The sequence below is a fragment of the Erpetoichthys calabaricus genome, chromosome 3 (assembly GCF_900747795.2).
Source record: "Erpetoichthys calabaricus chromosome 3, fErpCal1.3, whole genome shotgun sequence".
In the NCBI taxonomy this organism is placed as follows: domain Eukaryota; kingdom Metazoa; phylum Chordata; class Cladistia; order Polypteriformes; family Polypteridae; genus Erpetoichthys; species Erpetoichthys calabaricus.
The window spans coordinates 153,980,487-154,005,110 of NC_041396.2; the positions used below are offsets into that span (position 1 = coordinate 153,980,487).

The 24,624-nt window shown below is 36.3% G+C and overlaps 1 protein-coding gene across 38 annotated transcripts in view; it reads left to right on the top strand.

The window, feature by feature from the left end:
- Positions 1-24,624, top strand: part of scaf8 (SR-related CTD-associated factor 8) — a 314,948-nt gene that overhangs the window by 146,504 nt on the left and 143,820 nt on the right. For 4 of the 38 annotated variants that reach the window (XM_051925160.1, XM_051925197.1, XM_051925195.1 and 1 more), the window contains exon 3: positions 22,293-22,337. The exons of the other annotated variants lie outside the window; for them this stretch is intronic. In XM_051925160.1, coding sequence (XP_051781120.1) covers positions 22,293-22,337 — 45 coding nt within the window. The remainder of the gene's footprint in view (positions 1-22,292; positions 22,338-24,624) is intronic. 38 annotated transcript variants of the gene reach the window in all.

Sequence of the window (24,624 nt, forward strand, 5' to 3'; positions counted from 1 at the left end):
GTAGGTCGGACTTCTGCGGGTGAGAGCACCTCGTTTAAAACAGAAGTGATTATAGAAATGATGCACTTATCGAAGCTAACAGAACTATCACAAACAGTCAAACAATTCTTTATATCGGTGGTATGATGAAGAGCATCTCTGAACACACAATATGTAAGACTTTGAAGCAGATGTGCTACAGTAGCAGAAGATGACATAAGCCTTTACTTCTGCCATCTAAGAACAGAAAAATATAGCTACATTTGGGCATTTTGTTGATGTTTTTAAATAGTTACCAGCCACAGGTAAAACTGACCCGTTAACAGAGTGACCATACAACCCTTCCTGCACCACTGGCCAATAAATAGCTTCAACCAAGCCTTTAGCATTTATTATATATAAAAATATATTTATAAAAAAATAAAAATTAGGGAAGCATAGAGAAGCTACAAAACTTCACCACAAATATTTCCACTCTCACCTGCTGTCCCTGAGGACTCTGAAGAAGTTGAGCAACAGCAGCAATTGTATCTGTGTTGGAAAGCTGTGATGTCCAGGAATCAGGAATGCCTTGAACAATGTTTGCTGGTGTGGCAGGCGTTACAGGAGTTCCTAAAAGGAATTTTAATAATGTATATTTCATATTATAGTTACTGAAATTCTTAAATATAAAAATACACAGGGCATGACTAGATCTTCATGAAATAATCATACACATTAAATAGTTTTAGGAGAGACAGCATAAAGTCAAATAAAATTTCCTACTTTAAAATTCTAAAAGAAAAAAAAAACAAAAATACAAAAAACATTAAATGGGTTAAAAACACAACATGAGATAAACCTAGTAAGGCTAAGTATGGCTTGCCATTCTTGGAGCATTAAAACTGTAGATTTCAATATCTGTGAATACTGAAATAGAGAAGAGCTGTAGGCTTACCAGGTGTATTGTTACTGACTGTGGCAGTTGTACTGGCATGAGCAGAGGTTATGCTGGGAGGTAGTATGCCAGCTGCCATATCCAACAAGGGCTGTATGATGTCACTCTTAAAAACACTATTCTTCTGCCACAAGTTTAAAACCCGGACAATTTTGCTCTATAGAAGACGAGAAAGTTAGTTATGCCTGTAATTTTCTGAAATGGAACATAGGTTAACATTTCAAGAGAATAAACCAAAATTGCTGGGTCACTTCCATACTCCTACATAAATGTTAAGAGTTCACATAATGCATTTTCTTCAGAAAAATATATCAAACAGTGACAAAAAAGGTTTTACTAAAAACAGTACTTGTTTTTCAGATTCACATATCCCACTTTTAAGTGGTCTGGAGCCTATACAACTGTCTAGGGCTCATCTCACACTTGCACTCCAGGAAGGCAGCATGAGGCTCCCGGTCTCTGAAGCTAACCGACTTAATTCCCTTAATAACCGAATCACAATAATATCACAATTTCCTAGGAAAGAGGTCAATGCATTCACTTGACTGAACCACATAATTTGGCTTTTTCAATTATGCTGTGTTCACATACTAAGGAAAATTTCACATGATCACTGTTTATGTGATAGCTATCAGTAGGATAATGTGGATCTTTATTATCTGAATTCACTTATTTTTGATGTGATGCTCAGGTCTCACCTCATTTTACTATAACAGAGTAAAAAGGGGAAAAAGAAAAAAAGAAAATGCTTAGCCAATAATTCAGCTTTTATTATACAGTACATTGGAAGATGCAGATGAAAACAACGTGTTCTGTTCTTTGTTTATTTTTACAAATAAATAAGTAGAGCAAACCTTTATGGCATGGTTTTTGGATCATGCAGTAAATTGATGACTAGCACAAAATTATACCAATCGATGGAGGCTGTTTTTTAAAAAGTTAGTGACAGAATCAGAGAATCATGTACAACAGGGCACTGAACTATGAAAGCAGGATACAGAAATACAAAAGAGAATTCTACTGTTTATACTTGTTTTGCAAATCTAGTGTGAACTGTTTAAAAACCAGTAATAACAACCAAAGGAAGGTTCAGCTACTAGTCATTAATCAGAAAAATTATTTCATTTTTAAAATAACATACAATTTTCAGCCAGGTTTCAATGCTTCACATGAAAGATATTTTAATTCATCTGCAAATATGTACATAACCAACCTTATGCATTGTTTCAGATAGGTAAATTAAAAAAAATTAAACACTGACATTTTCTTTTATGCCATATGAATTAGATATTTTTATAAATATTTCATTAGTTAAAGTATGCATTTTATGGAAATTGTATTTAGTGTAATATTCTACAGTCACTGAACAATAAGCCTACAAAATTTCATTTTGTTATAAAAAATTAACAGTCTGGTTATGCAGGAGATTAGTGTGAAAAGTTTGTTAAAGGGATAAAGGTGGACAAAAAAAAATTAGAACTGGGACTAGAATTGTCTGATCAAGCAACATGAAACTGGTGATTGGTATCGGCCTTAAAAAATCTAATAGGAGCATCCCTAAACACAAACATCTTATTCTTTTAATTTACTTTTTTCAAAACAAATGTTACTTCTGAAAAAAAAAAATCAGCCAACACAAACACTCACAATTTAAAAATGTAAAATGTGGGAAAACATTAAACATGGGAATGTTAAATTGGGATTCTGTTGTATTAAGAAAACAATAGTCGCAAGAGTCTATACAATCAAAAATCTTAAAAAGACAGTAATATAAGAATTAGCATTGATGTAAACACAACCTGATATTTTTGTGGTATCTCTTATATATATTTCTCTTCTGGTTCGTCCTGCTTCCACTTCAAAACCGGTCCCGCCCACACACAGCCACACAGCATTTCTTGATTCCTATTTGTCCTCTTCCATGTCATGCACTATACTGGCCTGCGGAGTGTAATACATCCAACAAGTACTCGAGGTGCTGCCACAACGTAAAGCAGCTTTACCACCTTTGCGGGAGCCACCTTTGTCTTTATAACAGCTTCTTACATAGCAAACATCAGAAGCTAAAAATTATCGTGAACACATTCGAGAATACAACTCTTCTTTTGCGTTTGCTTCCATGGGTGCACAGATAACTCAACCTCCTGGCCACGGACCATACTGTTTTAAAATACACAGACAAATTTATCACCAAATCTCTTCACTATACGCTAACACTTCTACCTCTCCAGGATATGGACAGTTGTATGTTTTTGACACAGAGCAAGCTACTAAAGTACGCTTACAAAATAAAGCAAATTCTGCATGCAGCGAAAATGTACTTCTCCAGCTAGATTCCATGCTCAGAACCATCAACCCCTTCGCTAAATCATACAAACACATGCATGAAATTGCTCAGTCCAATCCAACAGCATCTGTATGAATGGTTTTCAAGGAAACCCCTAGGCAGGATTTACGATGATACAATGCCCACATGTCACACAACAAAAACAAAAAAAAAAAGAAAAAAAAAGCAAACATGTCACACCGATGTGCAGCGATTCGGCGGAAATGGCGAAAACACCTGCCGAAAGGGACATTTGCATCTATCCCATAGGCAACTCCTGTAAACAGATGTCCACGCTCAATATGAATTGTGATCCTATGGTTTACCCACTTTTATTCCCTTACGGAGACATTGGCTGGCACAAAGATTTACAACATGTTCCAGATAAAAGAACTGCCAAGCGAATAAGGCTTACTCAATGCCAATTTTACATGTACAGATTAGCAATACATTTAGTATTTTGCACACCAGCGGCAAACTATTCCAACAGTACGTCGTAGATGCGTATGTTAAAACAGAGGGCGCGTGTCTCAACTATCTCAGATTACATCAACAAGATCTGTGCGTGGAACTATTAGACGCACTGCAAGCAAACGATGAAAATAACGTACGTGTAGGCAAAATGATCATATTACCGTCCACATTTCCAGGAAGTCCAAGGTACATGCAACAAAACTATCAGGATGCCATGTCTATAGTACGTAAATTCGGAAAGCCTAATTTATTTGTCACTTTCACATGTAATCCTGCTTGGCCGGAAATTCTACATGCACACTGCATCTTTCAAGAAGTATTTATTTCTTCTTGATGTCTGAATTCCTTTCTCACTGTTTTCCGTTCCTATTCTTACACCGCCGTATGCTATGGCGGGCATCGGCTAGTAGGTATGTAAAAGCATAAAACATCAAATGTATACAGCAAGCTCAAGATGCATTTAGATGTATCTGATACTATACATTACCAGGCAATGAATTATTACCTATGCAAGATATGGCAATATTGCAACACCATAGATACTGAACCATACAATGAACAGTGATTACGACACTCAACCAATCACAAGCCAAATTCACATTGTGTGACTTCTAGTTGTAGGGCTTGTCAGATTTGCCAACCACAGTTGCTGATCGTGTCACCGGAACATTTTAAATTTAAATGCCCATGGCATATTTAGTGCAGACCATTCAGCACAGTCATGTTCAGCCCTTTTCTGAAAGCCAAAAACGTGCTGCAATCTCTGCTTTTATTCATTTCTCCATTTTGTTTTGGCATATTAAATTTGAGACATCACACAGATCAACTTCTCTTCTGTTTATAAGGTCCAAAATACCCACGTTTTTTATACTTCGTTGCCACTTTAAAAGCACTGTAATTCCGGATGAGCACTGATTGGTTATCAGATCTAACGAACACAGAGCCCACCCCAATGACTAAAGACACAGTCAAAACTGATGTTACTGAAGCAAGTCCCAAACTGGTTGGAGTGAGTCGTTGAGCATGTCACAATAGGCAACTGGTTCATGGGAGCATGCCGGCAACTGTATCGGACTCTCTGAAATTCTTCTTTCTTCTTCTTCTTTCGGCTACTCCCGTTAGGGGTTGCCACAGTGGAACATCTTCTTCCATAACCTGACTCTCTAAAATTACAGTACATAAATGAAGGCTATAACTGAAAATCTGTGGTAAAGTTGTTTAATATATACAGTTTTAAGTGCAACTGCTATGATAAACATGGAAACTTGCTGCATCTCCTTCCTGTTCCATTTGGCTAGGTTGACTCTTTGAGCAGTTGCTTTCCCATTCTTGAGTAAAGTATGCTGTTTGACACAACCTACTTTTTAGCATAAATCTGTGTTCAATACAATGAACTGTTACGCTGGGATTATACTTCATGCGACGCGATGCATGCTGCAGCGGACGCTCCTGCTACGCAAGCATTGTAGTGTTTATACTTGCGCGCGTACTTTACGTAAATCTGGTGGAATCCGCCAGTGCGAGATATTATCACGGTGAGAACATGTTCAGCTTCTCTGTATTGTGAATTGCCTAGAACACCCATTAAATTCCGATGACACCTTACCGCAATATCTCTGAAAATGATGTTTATTGATTAAATCCATCAATCCAGGGATATGTCCATTCCAGCAAGCATTGGGCACAAGTGAGAAACAATCCCTGGACGAGGCCTCAGCACACTGAGGAAACACAGCAGGAAAACATGTAAACTCCAGGCAGGGAATATCAGCGACGTGACTCCCTGCAAAACAGCAGCGCTAACGCTCCGCCACTGTCTCACCCCCATGTGTGTAATTATTAACAGTATTCATTATTTAAACGAAATTACCGATTTATCTGTAAAATGTAATATACATACTTTAATGCTTTTCATCATGAAAGTGATATCTAGTATAAATCTAAGGATTCTAAATGTGCAGAAAGTTGGAATATCATACATTTAATGTGCTCAGTGTGGCGATCTATTGCTGGAGATCCGCTTCTGTCAGGACCAGAGGAAGCCCTAGAAAAAAAGACGGCATGTGAGACTTTTAAAATGTATCGTGTCATTACGATCGGGAATATGCGACGCTTGAATATAAAAGCACCACGAATGCATCTGTATGTCGGCATTTTGCTCACCACATCGAACCATTTATCAAACATCGAAGCACGCACACTGATCTTGTAGGACCCGCAAAGCGTCTTTCTGTCACATGTAGATAGTAAACAGAGACTCTGACATCACATTTCAACTTTTAGCACACTGCGCCCCCTGACTTTTTGCTAGTACTGCAACTCACGCCACGTCGCATTAATTTCTGAGGACCTGCTCAGAGGACGCATCAAATGAACGCTGAAAACGCGTGTCAGCCATGATGCGGTGCGTACGCGTTCTGAGCGTGAAGTATAAATGAGCCATTCTGCTCAGGAAACCTTCCATAGTTTTACATAAATCACTTGTGGTTCCAAAGAGCACCACTTGTTTCAGATTCATTTCAACTGTTACCGCCCATTTGGGATAAATTAAAAGCAACACACTTGGGAAAAAACATTGTACAAGAGGATGATGCATCTCCTTTACTGCACAATTTTAAAACGTGCTTGTCTGTTTGATAAATACAATGTGATGACTATGGTTATTTTAATCTGCTTTCGATAGCCTGCTCAATACGGACATGCATTAGCATAAACAAGTATGGTTATCTGCATAGAGGACCTAACATTACTGGGATTTAGGTTCTGCGTGCATAGTTTTCAACTGTAGTTGAATTTAGATGGTCGTATAAATGTTTCAGTGCAGTGCTCCAACAGCTTGCACAGTATGTTTTTTGATCAACATCATTACTATTGAAGACAAACTGTCATATTTTGTGTGATTCTTATAAAAAAAAAAAGTGTCAGTTCATCTAGGTTCAACACTGCTTACAATTCTCAAGTTCAGACACAATCTAAAAAATGCTACAGAGATCAGAATAAAAAAAACGCATTCAGCATGGACACCTGTATATCCACAATGCAATTCCCTCAGATTCGCCATGTACTCACACTTAGTTAATGAATTTGTGATGAGTTACAAAACTGTTTAGAGCAATTTGTAAGTGTGATAGATCAATTTCTGACGCAGTGGCAGTACAACATAGTGCAGTAATGATCAGTTTTCGCGATTAGTATATTTCAGTAAACATAATAGTAATCAAGATTAATATATGGCTAATTGTAAAGCCCTAATTTGTATCATGAGAAGCAAAGAAAGAAATAAGTGAATTAGATGCTTACACGTCTTTCTAATACACTTTGTTATACAAGCCACACCTACTTACACTTCCATTTTAAAAAGGGCAAGATCTGCTTTAACAATTTAAAGTGTGACCCCCACCTCTCGTATCTACTAAGTAGCTATTAAAGGAATACTCCACCCAAAAAAGTTTTTTTATAAAAAAAAAATCTGTTACTTACTCCATAGTTGTTTGTACCGATGGCTGAAAAAAAACTTTAAATCTTATGGTTTTATCAAAGTGACAATTTTTCTGACACAATGGGCTTAAAAGCGGGGGGCCGGCCAACACTGAAATGTCAACTATTTTTAACGCATTATTCTCGTATCAATTATCCAATCGTATGCTCACTATGTACAAAACGCTTGCATTTCTTAATAAAATGTTGTTAAATACGTACTTTCAGAAAGTACAGTAGTATATGAAAGTGAAGTTTGTTCAGATTAACATTCTGAATAGAATACAGGACTGTGACCTATGAATGGATCTGAAACAAGTCTTAAAATTACAAAACTTTGAGCCTTTTTCATAATATAACCTATATATGCCACACTCTATTTTGATAAAAAGGCAAATATTATACTTTTATTTTATACAATGTCTTTCTAGAGAGGAAGGCATCCCAAGGCACTCCTGTTTATGTATTTTGTACAGATGAAACACAGGCAGGTTAATAGTCTTGCTAAGGGTTACACCATGAATCAGCAATTGTGTGTTTTATCTCTTATTCACTGCCTATCCAAAGTTTACAGACAAAAGAAGACTCTGTTACATCACTTTAAATGATTACTTGTTCTTTTAAGGACCACAACAAACAACTTATTCTTACACATATCTAGCTTAAAATGAATTCTGCAGCTGAAACAGTTAAAATACCTTATCATCTGAAGGGCATCTGTACAGGTTCTGAAAAGTGTTGATTATGTTTTTGCTGAACCGTGGTGCAAACACATCCTTTTCTTGACCAAACTGATGCCGTGACTGACGTACAATGGAGTCAATAACATACAGTCCAGGAACTTTGTATTCTGGTTTGCACTGGAAGTAAAATATTAAAGTCAATGGATTGTAAACAGCAAAATATCCCCTTTAACATGCAACATTTATCATTATCTCTGGTTTTTGGTCCCAAATATATTTACTTTTGTTCAGAAGAACAAAATACACAATTGACAACCTTAATAAATGGGGAAAAATGTTAAACACCGTTAAAGCAATTTAAGAACAATTAAATTTGCTTATGTTCCTTGTTAACTAGAAAGAAAAAAAAACTTTTAAACTAGGTACACTTGCGGTTATTAGTATTATTAAAAACAAACAACAGTTAACTGTTCAGACCAAATTATGGGAATGCAAATGATAAAAAAACTACAGTAATCCCTCGCTACATCGCGCTTCGACTTTCGCAGCTTCACTCTATCGCGGATTTTATATGTAAGCATATTTAAATATATATCGCGGATTTTTTGCTGGTTCGCGGATTTCTGCAGACAATGGGTCTTTTAATTTCTGGTACACGCTTCCTCAGTTCGTTTACTCAGTTAATTTCATACAAGGGACGCTATGGCAGATGGCTGAGAAGCTACCCAACCACAGCGCGTATTATGTATTAAATAAAACTCCTCAAATATATTTGTGAGCACGGCGGCTGTTCGCACCCCTAGAGAACACAGCCACTCCTCAAAAAACGCTGAAAGATTACCTTCACTGTGCTCCCTTCTTTGCTGGGCTTACATGTGGCTGCTTTGCAAGCGATATGCTTCCCGCATGGTGCTTCCCATACTTAAAAGATCAAACAGCATGTATTGATTTTTGATTGTTTGCTTTCCTCTCTCTCTCTCTCTGCTCCTGATGGGAGGGGGTGTGAGCACAGGGGCTGTTCGCATACTGGCCTAGAGGATACGGACGCTCCTCTAAAAAATGCTGAAAAATGCTTGCTCCCTTCCTTGCAGCTACTTTGTCCGGCGGTGCTTCGCATACTTAAAAGCCAAACAGCCCTATTGATTTTTGACTGTTTGCTTTTTTCTCTCTCTCTCTGACGCGCACTCCTTTGAAGAGGAAGATACTGTATGTTTGCATTCTTTTAATTGTGAGACGGAACTGTCATCTCTGTCTTGTCATGGAGCACAGTTTAAACTTTTGAAAAGGAGACAAATGTTTGTTTGCAAATCTGTGACCCAAGCATGACAATATAAAAATAACCATACAAACATGGTTTCTACTTCGTGGATTTTCACCTTTCGCGGGGGGTCTGGAACGCAACCCCCGCGATGGAGGAGGGATTACTGTACTTAAAAAGTGAACTGTAGTAGAAGCAGTTGGTGTTATAATTAAAACATCCCCTAAACACCACCACCCTCATCATTTCCCCCACCTTTTTGGCAGATTCTAGAGCAGTGTTTCCCAACCTCGGCCCTGGGGGCACAATGTGGCTGCAGGTTTTTGTTCTAACCAGATTCCTAATCAGTGACAACACCCGATAACACTGATCTCATTTAATTAGCTGGTATTATTTTTCTTTTATTATACATTCAGAAAAGCACAGCAGCATGATTTTTACATTTATAAGACATTGCTTTTGCTATAGATTTAAATGCTAAACTTTCTTTTGTTGATTTCATATTGTGCAGTTTTTAAGTTAAAAATGAGCAGAGCAGACATACTGGCAAACAACACTGAATAATCAAAGGCTGCAACTACTTTAGCATCAAACCCACTAATTAGTAATGGATTAATTAAACAATCAGAACACCTAGAAAAGTAGAATGAAAATCAAGATGAAAATATTGTTAAAAAGAAAAAAATACATTATTCCCATATAACTGCTTGGTAATATATATATATATATATATATATATATATATATATATATATATATATATATATATATAATATATATATATATATATATATATAGTTTTCTAATTTCTACATTGTTCCCAAAACACAGAACTTGGGAAATAACACATCACTTAATTAGCCTTGGAGTCCAATTAAAAACAGAAGCTGGTTAGAAAAAAAAAACCTGCACACCAGGACCGAGGTTGGGAAACACTGTCCTAGAGTGTATCCTGGCATACAGAAATGTCAAGGGTGCACCAGGTGAGCACAGGGGTGCCCAAAAGATCAGTGCTAGACCCTCTTCTCCTTATACACCACTTCTCTAGGCCCTATAAAGCAGTTTCTCGTTATCAGTGCTATGCTGATGATGCACAGCCATACCTGTCGTTCCCTTGGAGACCACACAGTATTAGCCAGAATCTCTACATGTCTAACGGACAATGTAACTTGGATGAAGCAACACCATCTCCAGCCCTGCCTGGCAAATACGGACCTTCTAGTTATCCCAGCTTGACCATCTACTTCACACCCCATTTCTGTTTCAGTTTGGTTCACTATCACTAACACCTGCCAAGTCAGTATGCAACCTCGGGGTGATGACCGATGACCAGTGGTCTCTCAAGGACTAGGTTGCTATGATCTCTCTGTCTTGCAGATTCACCCTGTAGAATATTTGCAAGATCAGACCATATCTGACAGAGAATGCAGCACAACTTCTGGTTCAGGCTCTGGTCTTGTCATGGCTGGACTACTGCAACTCTCTGCTGGAAGAAGCTCCAACTTGTGTCACCAAGCCTCTGCAGATGATTGAAAATGCAGAGGCATATCTGGAGTTCAACCAGCAGTGGTGGGGACGTCCTTTTCTTCAGATCACTGCACTGGCTTCCTGTAGCATCATGTATTAACACTAGAATCCCTGAAGCCTACGAAAAAAGTCGTAATCCCGGGCCACCTTTAATTTCTTTGTACCTTTCCATCAGTGTCTTTGTTTTGCAAAGCAGCCTGCTATCCCACATCCTGCCTCTTTATTTGGGTGTGAGGTGCCTGGAATTGTAAATTGAATGATTTTTTTTCTTTAGTTATATTCTTGAATAAAAGCACACGTTTATTTGATATTTGGAATAAGTCTTCACAAATTATATACTTTACCTCATTACTACTATAACATGGAAAAAGTTTCTGCTTTAGGTATGTGTTCTTGCCTCACATTTCCCTGTCATCCTACATTTATCCAGATTGTTGTAAACACGGGACACACATGAAATGTATGTATTCCAAATAAAGATATATTATTTACCCTATACAACTCCAGGCATCTCATACCCAGAACTTCAGCTGCGTTGGTGGGGATGAGATAGCAAGCTGCTTACTACTTGTGCTGACTGACACATTTGCAAAACAAAGACGCTGTTGAAGAAGTGTGAAGGAATTTAAGGTGGCCCAGGATTACAACTTTTTTCGTAGGCTTCAGGGATTCTACTGTTAAGATCAAATTCTTGATGGTCGTCTATAGAGTTGTCAGTGGATATGCACCTATATACTGTGTATGAAGACACTTGTGATGGCCTATGCCCCTTCTGGGCCAATAATATCTGCTGTTTATTGGGGTTTGGTGATACCACCTCAACATGGCATGAAATCCCAGTTCAGACTTTTTTCATGTGTGGCTCGTGGCTTGTGAAACTAGTTCCCCACCTCCATTCAAAACACCGACTACTCCCTCAATGTGCTTAAAAGGTATCTGAAGACTTGTTTGGTGAATTTCTGTTTAAGTGAAAATAGCTGTGAGGCACTACAAAGCAGATAATTATAACTAGCTTGTATTTTGTTTTGAACTCTTCACCTGTGGTAATTAATTTTGTACCCCTATCCTGTAACACTTGTTCCCAAATAGTTCCCTGACCGTTATTAGTTAATTGTGTTCTATTGTAAGTAGCTCTGGTTAAAAGTGCCTGCTAAGAAAATAAATGTAAAAGTGGTAAATTTTGTATTATGCAAACTTTATGTGATTTTCAAATGTTAATTGATTAACAACTAGCACTCTTTATGGGGCCACATACAGGGGACGGTTGTGCAGTTTCCTAAAGTGAAGCTTGCCACTTAGGATAATCGCCCCTTTCATCTTCTACCCTTTTTATTATGAAGAAGGGGTTTTCCCCACTTGCTGTTTAAATACTGTGCTCATAGGCTAAGGGGTACTTTTTTCCTTAGTTGATTAAAAACTGTTTACAGCACAAAGATTGTGTTGGGAAAGCATAGTGAAAATTCTATTTGTTTTTATTTAATATCCATGTCATCACGCAAGCTAACCTTTTGTGGTTTTAAACTTAGAAATCATAACAAAAATGTATCTAATTCTTAAATGTTTACTTACTTTCTCAAATGCACTCCTTTATTTCCTTGTAAAGCCAGATGACTTCTCTTAAGAGAAGTCTGAAGGTTGGTGACACGTGAAGGTTTAGTGATGTGGTGTTTGCTTCATCTTATCAGTGAATTTTGTTGCATATGTACTATAATAATGCAACATTTCCTGCATGTGTTTATTTTACAAGGTAATACAATTTTGGTTATTCTTCAGCAAGTGTAGGTTCATAGCACTTAAATATATTTACTATTAACAGAAAACTTCTAATACATTCTAATGATAACTTGCATAAAAACAGTACAAGTAGCAAAGTAAACAGTAAAACAGGAACTAACTTTAATAGTTAAATATAAACAAAGCCATGCTAAAATATATTCCTGTTAAACAGAAGAACTTCAATATGGCTAGTTGACAATTGAAGAGAACAGTATACAAATGACTTTTAACAGTGGGTAATCCACTGTCTTGCACAAAATTTAGGCAATATTATTTAGCTTGGGCCTCATTCACACAGATGCATGATACTGCAAGTGTAGTTTCTGCATGCATTCTGGTGATATGTGTTCTTACACATTAATTCGAAATGTGCCTGGCTGTCTGGTGTCTATTTTCTGTTATGGCAAAGAACTTTCACAATAATAAGAACATACATTTTCCATTGTTAATTTATGACAAAGCCTACCATGTTTCTGGCTGGTTCAAGGGGAGAGAGCCCTTACAAAAAGCAATGCACTTTCATCCACAGTTACTGGATTGTAATGTGCATGAGGTCATTTTGTTCAAGATACAGGAAAGGGGAATTGCAAAAGAATGGCTAGGGAGCAGAATTAGTGTGTTGTATATTTTCCAATGTGCAGGATGGTGTGTTTTTCTGAGGACATTTTTATAAATGTATAACTAAAAATAACAGAATATAATTGATTTTATTTGTGTGTTGTGCATTTGGTAGCTGTGGAAAAAAACGAAACCCCACAGGTATGAATGAACCCCTCACTGTTCATTATAAAGAAAGAGTACAAAAGATAGTTATAAGCATATGACTTCAGTATCATAAAAAAGATTAAGTATCCTTAAAAATATGGTAGAAATACTTACTTTCTGAATGAATTTTTCCACACTCTGTACAACATGCTTGTAAAACTAGAGAGAAAGAAAAAACAAAACAAACAAGATACTCCATTAATGTATACGAGTCATAGATTAAAAACTGGCACAACTTTGGCTTAATAGTTTTTCATATATTCTATTTGAAATTATCAACCAACAACACTTTATCCAATGAGGAATGCCACACAAAACTAATTCAAAAGTGAAATTTGCAAGTTAACAAGATTTATAAGTAGCTGAACAGACCTGGAAATTAATTAAAACAAATATTGCAATACTGTACACTCATGTGAAATGAAGAATACTACTCATATTCATATAAAGTATGTCAGTTTAGAATTTGCCAAATTAATTCTCGTACATATGCCATGTTCTATATTCAGACTGGATGTCCTACTTTTGTAAACTCTGTACTTTTTGTAAACTCCGTCGAGAGTAAATTAACAAAATATTTTTATTTACCCTGAACGGTGACATTTATAAGGTTAGATTGTTATGTGCCAGTAACATTTTAAAATTATTTTCCCTTCCATCACTTTACACAATGTCATTACAAATATTCCAAAAATCTGCATTAAACCAAACATTCCAAGTTAAACTTGTCAGGTGGAAGAAAGGAGCTTCCGATTTCTGCTGTTTCTGTACTGAAGGCAAATCAGAATAACTGACAACTGTAAATATGAATTCTGCTACCTCTGCAAGATGCATACAATTACATGTTAAGTGACATAATCCTAGTGAACATTCCTTTCAAATTTGCGGTTTGTTACTTAACTTACCTGCAGTCTACTCCAAAATGTAATGTATTGCAATCTTTCTCCCCAAGACTGAAATTATGCTCAAGGGATATTTTAAATATTTAATTCAAAATTACAAAAAGTATGTCTTCATTTCATAATTAATCTGTCAAACTAAATCTTGAAAAACCTCAGATTATGGTATGCTTAAAGAATAAGTAGTAGCGCATACTAAAAACAAAGCTGCCATCAAAGAGCTAACAGTACAACTCTCTAGTCTAAGACACTGATACTGTCAGATATAAATTTTGAAGGTAACATATATTCCCGAGTACATACAAATTTTTACAGAATGAAAAGAGCTCAAGCAGCCAGCCTTTTTGAAGCAGAGCATCAATCCAATAGTTAAATTCTGATCAAGATCCTTCTTGCCTAAGTTTCATGAATGAATGGGAGAGAGAAATCCAAAGGAGTAATATGTACTGGTCAATATTCTGATATTGGTAAAATTTCCTTTTACATCTTGCAATATTTCTGTAAACTGAAGACAAATTTCTTTATATAGTCCATTAATTTAAACTTTTTTTTTTCCAAACATTTTACCCTTTACCAATTAGCATAGTTTACTAACATATTAAAAAAGAAACACACTATTTAATGTTATATCTTAAATACTTCAAATGTAATGTTCTGCAGGTATGAAAGTAAGGTTAAGGAATATTGTTTCAGGGCATTTTGATTGAATGTCTTAACTTTATTAAATACAAATTGACTATCTGTATCACAATACCTAAAATTGCAATGGCATAACAATTGCTAGTATATGTGCAAGTGTATGAAAGATGCTTTAACCTGTTCAACTGACAGATTTCAGGTAAACGCCTGAGGCTTAAAAGACATGTCAAGCTGGACAGGAGTGAAGTATATTCTAGGAAGCCAAATGGCAAAGCAGGACCTTAGAATGATTTACACAACCAGTCTGTTCCAAGCTAAGCTTTGCTTGAGCTATAACTTTCCTGTGTTTTGAAAAAACTGTACAAATGTTAGCCACTTTGCCAGCTGACAATAAGCCAGGGTGTTTGCTTACTTTTAATGAGAAGAGGGGAAGAAAATAGCTGCCTTTTGTTAAGTTTTATTCAATACAAATCTCAGTTCAGTTTTCAGTTTAGTTCAACTGGTGCTTTGATGCAAGAACAGAGCGTTTGCTTCAGTTGCTGCCTTTCTGACACTTTCTGGGAAGCAAACAGACATTTAAATGGAGCTGCTATCTATTTGGCTAATGGAAACCTGCAAAGGAGTTCTGTCTCTAAAATTTCCTTTTTACTTTTGATTAAAGATCTACAGTATAATCTGTAACAAAGAAAACTACCATCTGGGAACACATGAAGGCTGTATAAATTGTATTGCTTATATTTCCAGCTACTGGTTATTATGCTTTTTTTTGGAATCTGCACTTGGTTGTAAACTAGGTTGAAGTATAGAAGTAAAAATAAAACGCAATGCCAGTCAGTGAGCAGCCTGCCATTAGAGGTCCCTAGGGTTAAATAAGAGGTTACAGATAACATTTACGTAACTAGTTTTGATATTTCTTCCTAATTTCAATTAAAAGAACCATAGTTTGTACCTTCTTTGTTAAGTAAATGCTACAGGTGAACTGATAACATAGAAAAAACACCATGGAAAGTAATATTATGAAAAAAATGCTAACAAGTATTTTTAATGATAAAATTGAAAAACGTGTTGAATATGGAAACCATGGATGGTCATATTTTTCTGTATCAATGTTAATGTTCTTCTGTTTGCAATTTTCTTTTTAAATTCTGTTATGTTTGTTAATACTATATAATTGTGGCATGTAGGCAGCTTGTGATGTGCTGTGCAGGAGCAGAAAGGGTGGAATGAATGTTGTAAGTGATGGACTGGGTGAAGGGCTTCTGTTCTGTAAGGGGTGAACACACCCTTAGGAAATGAGTTAAAGGAGAATTTAGGACAAAAGGAAGGTGTGGCAGAAGGATGTTTTGAGTAGTGAGTCAGGTGACAATAAGCAGGAGTATTTGTGGTATAGAGACAAAAACAACGCAAGTGGCAGGAAATAAACTGATTGGTAGGGAAAGCTTTCTTTTATTCTTTTGGAGGTGTGCTCTGTAACACAGATAACAGAGTATAAGAAAGGGCACTGTTAGTTATGGAATGAAGACTAAGTAAAACGTAGAAAACTCTAGTACCCCCGAAATGTGTTTGCTTATTACGCTGGTTGTTACAATATCTATGAATTAATTTTGTTAATACTATATTTTCTTAATAGTTTGTTTTGTAAATAAATACGACTATTCGCTAAACTAATTTACTGTATATCGTTTTTAACATAGCCTCAGTCCTGAATCCCTGATGGATAATCAAGGTTTTACTTATATTATTATTAGATGTTATGATTTTCACTTATGCACATCATTTCCTCAGTTATACGTCCAAGCTTGTACCTCTTTTTTTTTTTTTTGGCTACAGCCATAGGCAGACAAAGTGCTAATAGAATTGTGTTTTATTTTAAATTATTACAGACAGCAATGACATTTATAAGCTGCACATTTAGGCTTCCCATGGAATAAACTGAATATTTTTACTTTTGGGGTTCTTTCTGTCACTCCTCACAGTTTGGACCATAGGTGGGCACTAACATACTGTAGACCAACCAATAAATAAGAGAGCCATGCATTAGCTCTCTCTTCACTACGACTGACAGATACAACATCCACATTAAGGTTGTCAAAGTTATCGAATTACAGCCCAGTACTAACTCACAGGTGGTAATATGGCAACTTCAGCGGCACTGAAGCTTTCACGCACGCTTAATTGAAAAAGAGCAGCTAGAGTGCCCTCTGGAATTACTTCGGCTTGGGGCAAATGGGAACAGAAAACCACAAGGTGCATACAGCCTGTATGCCCAGATGCTGTACTGCACAATACCAACTAAAAGGGTCAAAGCCTAAATGAAGACCTAAGAGGGAGATTACCCCAGGTGTTCCACGGCACAAGCCCTTTACTTTCCTAAATGGCCCCTAGGTGGCCACCTATGTCACTTGATGGATTGACCGGCTGTGCTTAACACTAGAATTACCAGAGCCTACGAAAAAACTCGTATATCCGGCCCCACCTTAAATCGCTTCTTAAATCCGTTCACACCTCTCCGCAGCATCCTTTGTCCTCTAAATGTGCTGATAAAAGACAAGCTGCCAGCAGCCGCTATTCCATCCCCCCACCGACTCTAGAACGTGAGCGAGTTTTCCCAGCTCACGGCTTGATTGATTATGTGGGAGTGAAGTGGAGTTTTACAGTGGAAATAAGACATCATTATTCTAAAATAATCTGTGTAAACACATTGTTAAAACAGAAGAAACTTTTTTCATATTTTAGAATAAATGTTACAAAATGTAGTAGGCATAAACTATAGAATATATAAAGCCCGAGTTCCAAAGATCAAATAAACACTTTTCACAAAAGCGTCAAGAATGATTCAACAGCTCTTGTGGCGTAGCGCGCTAAGATTTGTCTCTTAGCGCAGAGCAACTTTTCCTTGCCTCACAGAACCTGAGTTCGATTCCCCGCTGGGGATGAAGTGTTGCTCTTTTTTCTTTTCTTTTAAACCTCAAACGGACATAAAATGTATACATTGGTATGCACTGTCAGTTACTGAGATCGTTATATTTACTTTTCATGTGGGATGCTCCTTTTCAAATATTTTTTTAACAATTGAGACTGCAATTAACAGGAACAACTAATCCAATTAACTGACAGTTGCATACCAATGTATACATTTTATGTCCGTTTGAGGTTTAAAAGAAAAGAAAAAAAGAGCAACACTTCATCCCCAGCGGGGAATCGAAACTCAGGTCTGTTGAGGCAAAGCGAAAGTTGCTCTGCGCTAAGAGACAAATCTTAGTGCGCTAACGCCACAGAAGCTGTTGAATCATTCTTGAAGCTTTTGTGAAAGTGTTTATTTGATCTTTTGTGAACTCGGGCTTTATATATTCTATAGTTTATGCCTACTACATTTTGTAACATTTATTACTAAAATATGACAAAGTTTCTGTTTTAACAATGTGTTTACACAGATTACTTTAGAATAACGATCTCTTATTTCCACTGTAAAACTCCACTTCACTCCCACATAATCAATCAAAGCATGAGCATGGGAAAAGTTTCGCTCAAGTTCTAAGTCGGTGGGGGGATGGAATAGCCGGCTGCTGGCAGCTTGTCTTTTATCAGCACATTTAGACGGACAAAGGATGCTGGCGGAGAGGGTGTGAACGGATTTAAGAAGCGATTTAAGGTGGGGCGGATATACGATTTTTTCGTAGGCTCTGGTAAATTCTAGTGTTAAGCACAGCCGGTCAATCCATCAAGTGACATAGGTGGCCACCTAGGGGGCCATTTAGGAAAGTAAAGGGCTTGTGCCGTGGAAACACCTGGGGTAATCTCCCTCTTAGGTCTTCATTTAGGCTTTGACCCTTTTAGTTGGTATTGTGCAGTACAGCATCTGGGCATACAGGCTTGTATGCACCTTGTGGTTTTCTGTTCCCATTTGCCCCAAAGCCGAAGTAATTCCAGAGGGCACTCTAGCTGCTCTCTTTTTCATTAAGCGTGCTTGTGAAAGCTTCAGTGCCGCTGAAGTTGCCCATATTACCACCCTGTGAGTTAGTACTGGGCTGTAATTCGATAACTTTGACAACCTTAATGTGGATGTTGTATCTGTCAGTCGTAGTGAAGAGAGAGCTAATGCATGGCTCTCTTATTTATTGTTGGTCTACAGTATGTTAGTGCCCTCACCCTATGGTCACAAACTGTGAGTAGAATGACAGAAAGAGACCCAAAAGTAAAAAATATTCAGTTTATTCCATGGGAAGCCTAAATGTGCAGCTTATAAATGTCATTGCTGTCTGTAATAATTTAAAATAAAACACAATTCTATTAGCACTTTGTCTGCCTATGGCTGTAGCCAAAACAAAAAAAAAAGAGGTACAACTTGGACGTATAACTGAGGAAATGATGTGCATAAGTGAAAATCATAAACATCTAATAATAATATACAGTAAAACCTTGATTATCCCATTCAGGGATTCAGGACTGAGGCTATGTTAAAAACGATATCCAGTAAATTAGTTTAGCGAATAGTCGTATTTATTTACAAAACAAAACTATTAAGAAAATATAGTATTAACAAAATTAATTCATATTATATTGTAACAACCAGCGTAATAAGCAAACACATTTCGGGGGTACTAGAGTTTTCTACGTTTTACTTAGTCTTCATTCCATAACTAACAGTGCCCTTTCTTATACTCTGTTATCTGTGTTACAGAGCACACCTCCAAAAGAATAAAAGAAAGCTTTCCCTACCAATCAGTTTATTTCCTGCCACTTGCGTTGTTTTGTCTCTATACCACAAATACTCCTGCTTATTGTCACCCTGACTCACTACTCAAAACATCCTTCTGCCACACCTTCCTTTTTGTCCTAAATTCTCCTTTAACCTCATTTCCTAAGAGGGTGTGTTCACCCCTTACAGAACAGAAGCCCTTCACCCAGTCCCATCACTTACAACATTCATTCCACCCTTTCTGCTCCTGCACAGCACATCACAAGCTGCCTACATGCCACAATATATATAGTATTAACAAAACATAACAGAATTTAAAAAGAAAATTGCAAAACAGAAGAACATTACATTGATACAGAAAAATATGACCATCCCATGGGTTTCCATATTCAACACGTTTTCAATTTTATCATTAAAAATACTTGTTAGCATTTTTTTCATAATATTACTTTCCATGGTGTTTTTTCTATGTTATCAGTTCACCTGTAGCATTTACTTAACAAAGAAGGTACAAACTATGGTTCTTTTAATTGAAATTAGGAAGAAATATCAAAACTAGTTACGTAAATGTTATCTGTAACCTCTTATTTAACCCTAGGGACCTCTAATGGCAGGCTGCTCACTGACTGGCATTGCGTTTTATTTTTACTTCTATACTTCAACCTAGTTTACAACCAAGTGCAGATTCCAAAAAAAAGCATAATAACCAGTAGCTGGAAATATAAGCAATACAATTTATACAGCCTTCATGTGTTCCCAGATGGTAGTTTCTTTGTTACAGATTATACTGTAGATCTTTAATCAAAAGTAAAAAGGAAAGATTTTAGAGACAGAACTCCTTTGCAGGTTTCCATTAGCCAAATAGATAGCAGCTCCATTTAAATGTCTGTTTGCTTCCCAGAAAGTGTCAGAAAGGCAGCAACTGAAGCAAACGCTCTGTTCTTGCATCAAAGCACCAGTTGAACTAAACTGAAAACTGAACTGAGATTTGTATTGAATAAAACTTAACAAAAGGCAGCTATTTTCTTCCCCTCTTCTCATTAAAAGTAAGCAAACACACCTGGCTTATTGTCAGCTGGCAAAGTGGCTAACATTTGTACAGTTTTTCAAAACACAGGAAAGTTATAGCTCAAGCAAAAGCTTAGCTTGGAACAGACTGGTTGTGTAAATCATTCTAAGGTCCTGCTTTGCCATTTGGCTTTCCTAGAATATACTTCACTCCTGTCCAGCTTGACATGTCTTTTAAGCCTCAGGCGCTTACCTGAAATCTGTCAGTTGAACAGGTTAAAGCATCTTCATACACTTGCACATATACTAGCAATTGTTATGCCATTGCATAATTTTTAGGTATTGTGATACAGATAGTCAATTTGTATTTAATAAAGTTAAGACATTCAATCAAAATGCCCTGAAACAATATTCCTTAACCTTACTTTCATACCTGCAGAACATTTACATTTGAAGTATTTAAGATATAACATTAAATAGTGTGTTTCTTTTTTAATATGTTAGTAAACTATGCTAATTGGTAAAGGGTAAAATGTTTGGAAAAAAAAAAGTTAAATTAATGGACTATATAAAGAAATTATGTCTTCAGTTTACAGAAATATTGCAAGATGTAAAAGGAAATTTTACCAATATCAGAATATTGACCAGTACATATTACTCCTTTGGATTTCTCTCTCCCATTTCATTCATGAAACTTAGGCAAGAAGGATCTTGATCAGAATTTAACTATTTGGATTGATGCTCTGCTTCAAAAAGGCTGGCTGCTTGAATGCTCTTTTCATTCTGTAAAAATTTGTATGTACTCGGGAATATATGTTACCTTCAAAATTTATATCTGACAGTATCAGTGTCTTAGACTAGAGAGTTGTACTGTTAGCTCTTTGATGGCAGCTTTGTTTTTAGTATGCGCTACTACTTATTCTTTAAGCATACCATAATCTGAGGTTTTTCAAGATTTAGTTTGACAGATAATAATTATGAAATGAAGACATACTTTTTGTAATTTTGAATTAAATATTTAAAATATCCCTTGAGCATAATTTCAGTCTTGGGGAGAAAGATTGCAATACATTACATTTTGGAGTAGACTGCAGGTAAGTTAAGTAACAAACCGCAAATTTGAAAGGAATGTTCACTAGGATTATGTCACTTAACATGTAATTGTATGCATCTTGCAGAGGTAGCAGAATTCATATTTACAGTTGTCAGTTATTCTGATTTGCCTTCAGTACAGAAACAGCAGAAATCGGAAGCCTCCTTTCTTCCACCTGACAAGTTTAACTTGGAATGTTTGGTTTAATGCAGATTTTTGGAATATTTGTAATGACATTGTGTAAAGTGATGGAAGGGAAAATAATTTTAAAATTGTTACTGGCACATAACAATCTAACCTTATAAATGTCACCGTTCAGGGTAAATAAAAAATATTTTGTTAATTTACTCTCGACGGAGTTTACAAAAAGTACAGAGTTTACAAAAAGTAGGACATCCAGTCTGAATATAGAACATGGCATATGTACGAGAATTAATTTGGCAAATTCTAAACTGACATACTTTATATGAATATGAGTAGTATTCTTCATTTCACATGAGTGTACAGTATTGCAATATTTGTTTTAATTAATTTCCAGGTCTGTTCAGCTACTTATAAATCTTGTTAACTTGCAAATTTCACTTTTGAATTAGTTTTTGTGTGGCATTCCTCATTGGATAAAGTGTTGTTGGTTGATAATTTCAAATAGAATATATGAAAAACTATTAAGCCAAAGTTGTGCCAGTTTTTAATCTATGACTCGTATACATTAATGGAGTATCTTGTTTGTTTTGTTTTTTCTTTCTCTCTAGTTTTACAAGCATGTTGTACAGAGTGTGGAAAAATTCATTCAGAAAGTAAGTATTTCTACCATATTTTTAAGGATACTTAATCTTTTTTTATGATACTGAAGTCATATGCTTATAACTATCTTTTGTACTCTTTCTTTATAATGAACAGTGAGGGGTTCATTCATACCTGTGGGGTTTCGTTTTTTTCCACAGCTACCAAATGCACAACACACAAATAAAATCAATTATATTCTGTTATTTTTAGTTATACATTTATAAAAATGTCCTCAGAAAAACACACCATCCTGCACATTGGAAAATATACAACACACTAATTCTGCTCCCTAGCCATTCTTTTGCAATTCCCCTTTCCTGTATCTTGAACAAAATGACCTCATGCACATTACAATCCAGTAACTGTGGATGAAAGTGCATTGCTTTTTGTAAGGGCTCTCTCCCCTTGAACCAGCCAGAAACATGGTAGGCTTTGTCATAAATTAACAATGGAAAATGTATGTTCTTATTATTGTGAAAGTTCTTTGCCATAACAGAAAATAGACACCAGACAGCCAGGCACATTTCGAATTAATGTGTAAGAACACATATCACCAGAATGCATGCAGAAACTACACTTGCAGTATCATGCATCTGTGTGAATGAGGCCCAAGCTAAATAATATTGCCTAAATTTTTGTGCAAGACAGTGGATTACCCACTGTTAAAAGTCATTTGTATACTGTTCTCTTCAATTGTCAACTAGCCATATTGAAGTTCTTCTGTTTAACAGGAATATATTTTAGCATGGCTTTGTTTATATTTAACTATTAAAGTTAGTTCCTGTTTTACTGTTTACTTTGCTACTTGTACTGTTTTTATGCAAGTTATCATTAGAATGTATTAGAAGTTTTCTGTTAATAGTAAATATATTTAAGTGCTATGAACCTACACTTGCTGAAGAATAACCAAAATTGTATTACCTTGTAAAATAAACACATGCAGGAAATGTTGCATTATTATAGTACATATGCAACAAAATTCACTGATAAGATGAAGCAAACACCACATCACTAAACCTTCACGTGTCACCAACCTTCAGACTTCTCTTAAGAGAAGTCCATCTGGCTTTACAAGGAAATAAAGGAGTGCATTTGAGAAAGTAAGTAAACATTTAAGAATTAGATACATTTTTGTTATGATTTCTAAGTTTAAAACCACAAAAGGTTAGCTTGCGTGATGACATGGATATTAAATAAAAACAAATAGAATTTTCACTATGCTTTCCCAACACAATCTTTGTGCTGTAAACAGTTTTTAATCAACTAAGGAAAAAAGTACCCCTTAGCCTATGAGCACAGTATTTAAACAGCAAGTGGGGAAAACCCCTTCTTCATAATAAAAAGGGTAGAAGATGAAAGGGGCGATTATCCTAAGTGGCAAGCTTCACTTTAGGAAACTGCACAACCGTCCCCTGTATGTGGCCCCATAAAGAGTGCTAGTTGTTAATCAATTAACATTTGAAAATCACATAAAGTTTGCATAATACAAAATTTACCACTTTTACATTTATTTTCTTAGCAGGCACTTTTAACCAGAGCTACTTACAATAGAACACAATTAACTAATAACGGTCAGGGAACTATTTGGGAACAAGTGTTACAGGATAGGGGTACAAAATTAATTACCACAGGTGAAGAGTTCAAAACAAAATACAAGCTAGTTATAATTATCTGCTTTGTAGTGCCTCACAGCTATTTTCACTTAAACAGAAATTCACCAAACAAGTCTTCAGATACCTTTTAAGCACATTGAGGGAGTAGTCGGTGTTTTGAATGGAGGTGGGGAACTAGTTTCACAAGCCACGAGCCACACATGAAAAAAGTCTGAACTGGGATTTCATGCCATGTTGAGGTGGTATCACCAAACCCCAATAAACAGCAGATATTATTGGCCCAGAAGGGGCATAGGCCATCACAAGTGTCTTCATACACAGTATATAGGTGCATATCCACTGACAACTCTATAGACGACCATCAAGAATTTGATCTTAACAGTAGAATCCCTGAAGCCTACGAAAAAAGTTGTAATCCTGGGCCACCTTAAATTCCTTCACACTTCTTCAACAGCGTCTTTGTTTTGCAAATGTGTCAGTCAGCACAAGTAGTAAGCAGCTTGCTATCTCATCCCCACCAACGCAGCTGAAGTTCTGGGTATGAGATGCCTGGAGTTGTATAGGGTAAATAATATATCTTTATTTGGAATACATACATTTCATGTGTGTCCCGTGTTTACAACAATCTGGATAAATGTAGGATGACAGGGAAATGTGAGGCAAGAACACATACCTAAAGCAGAAA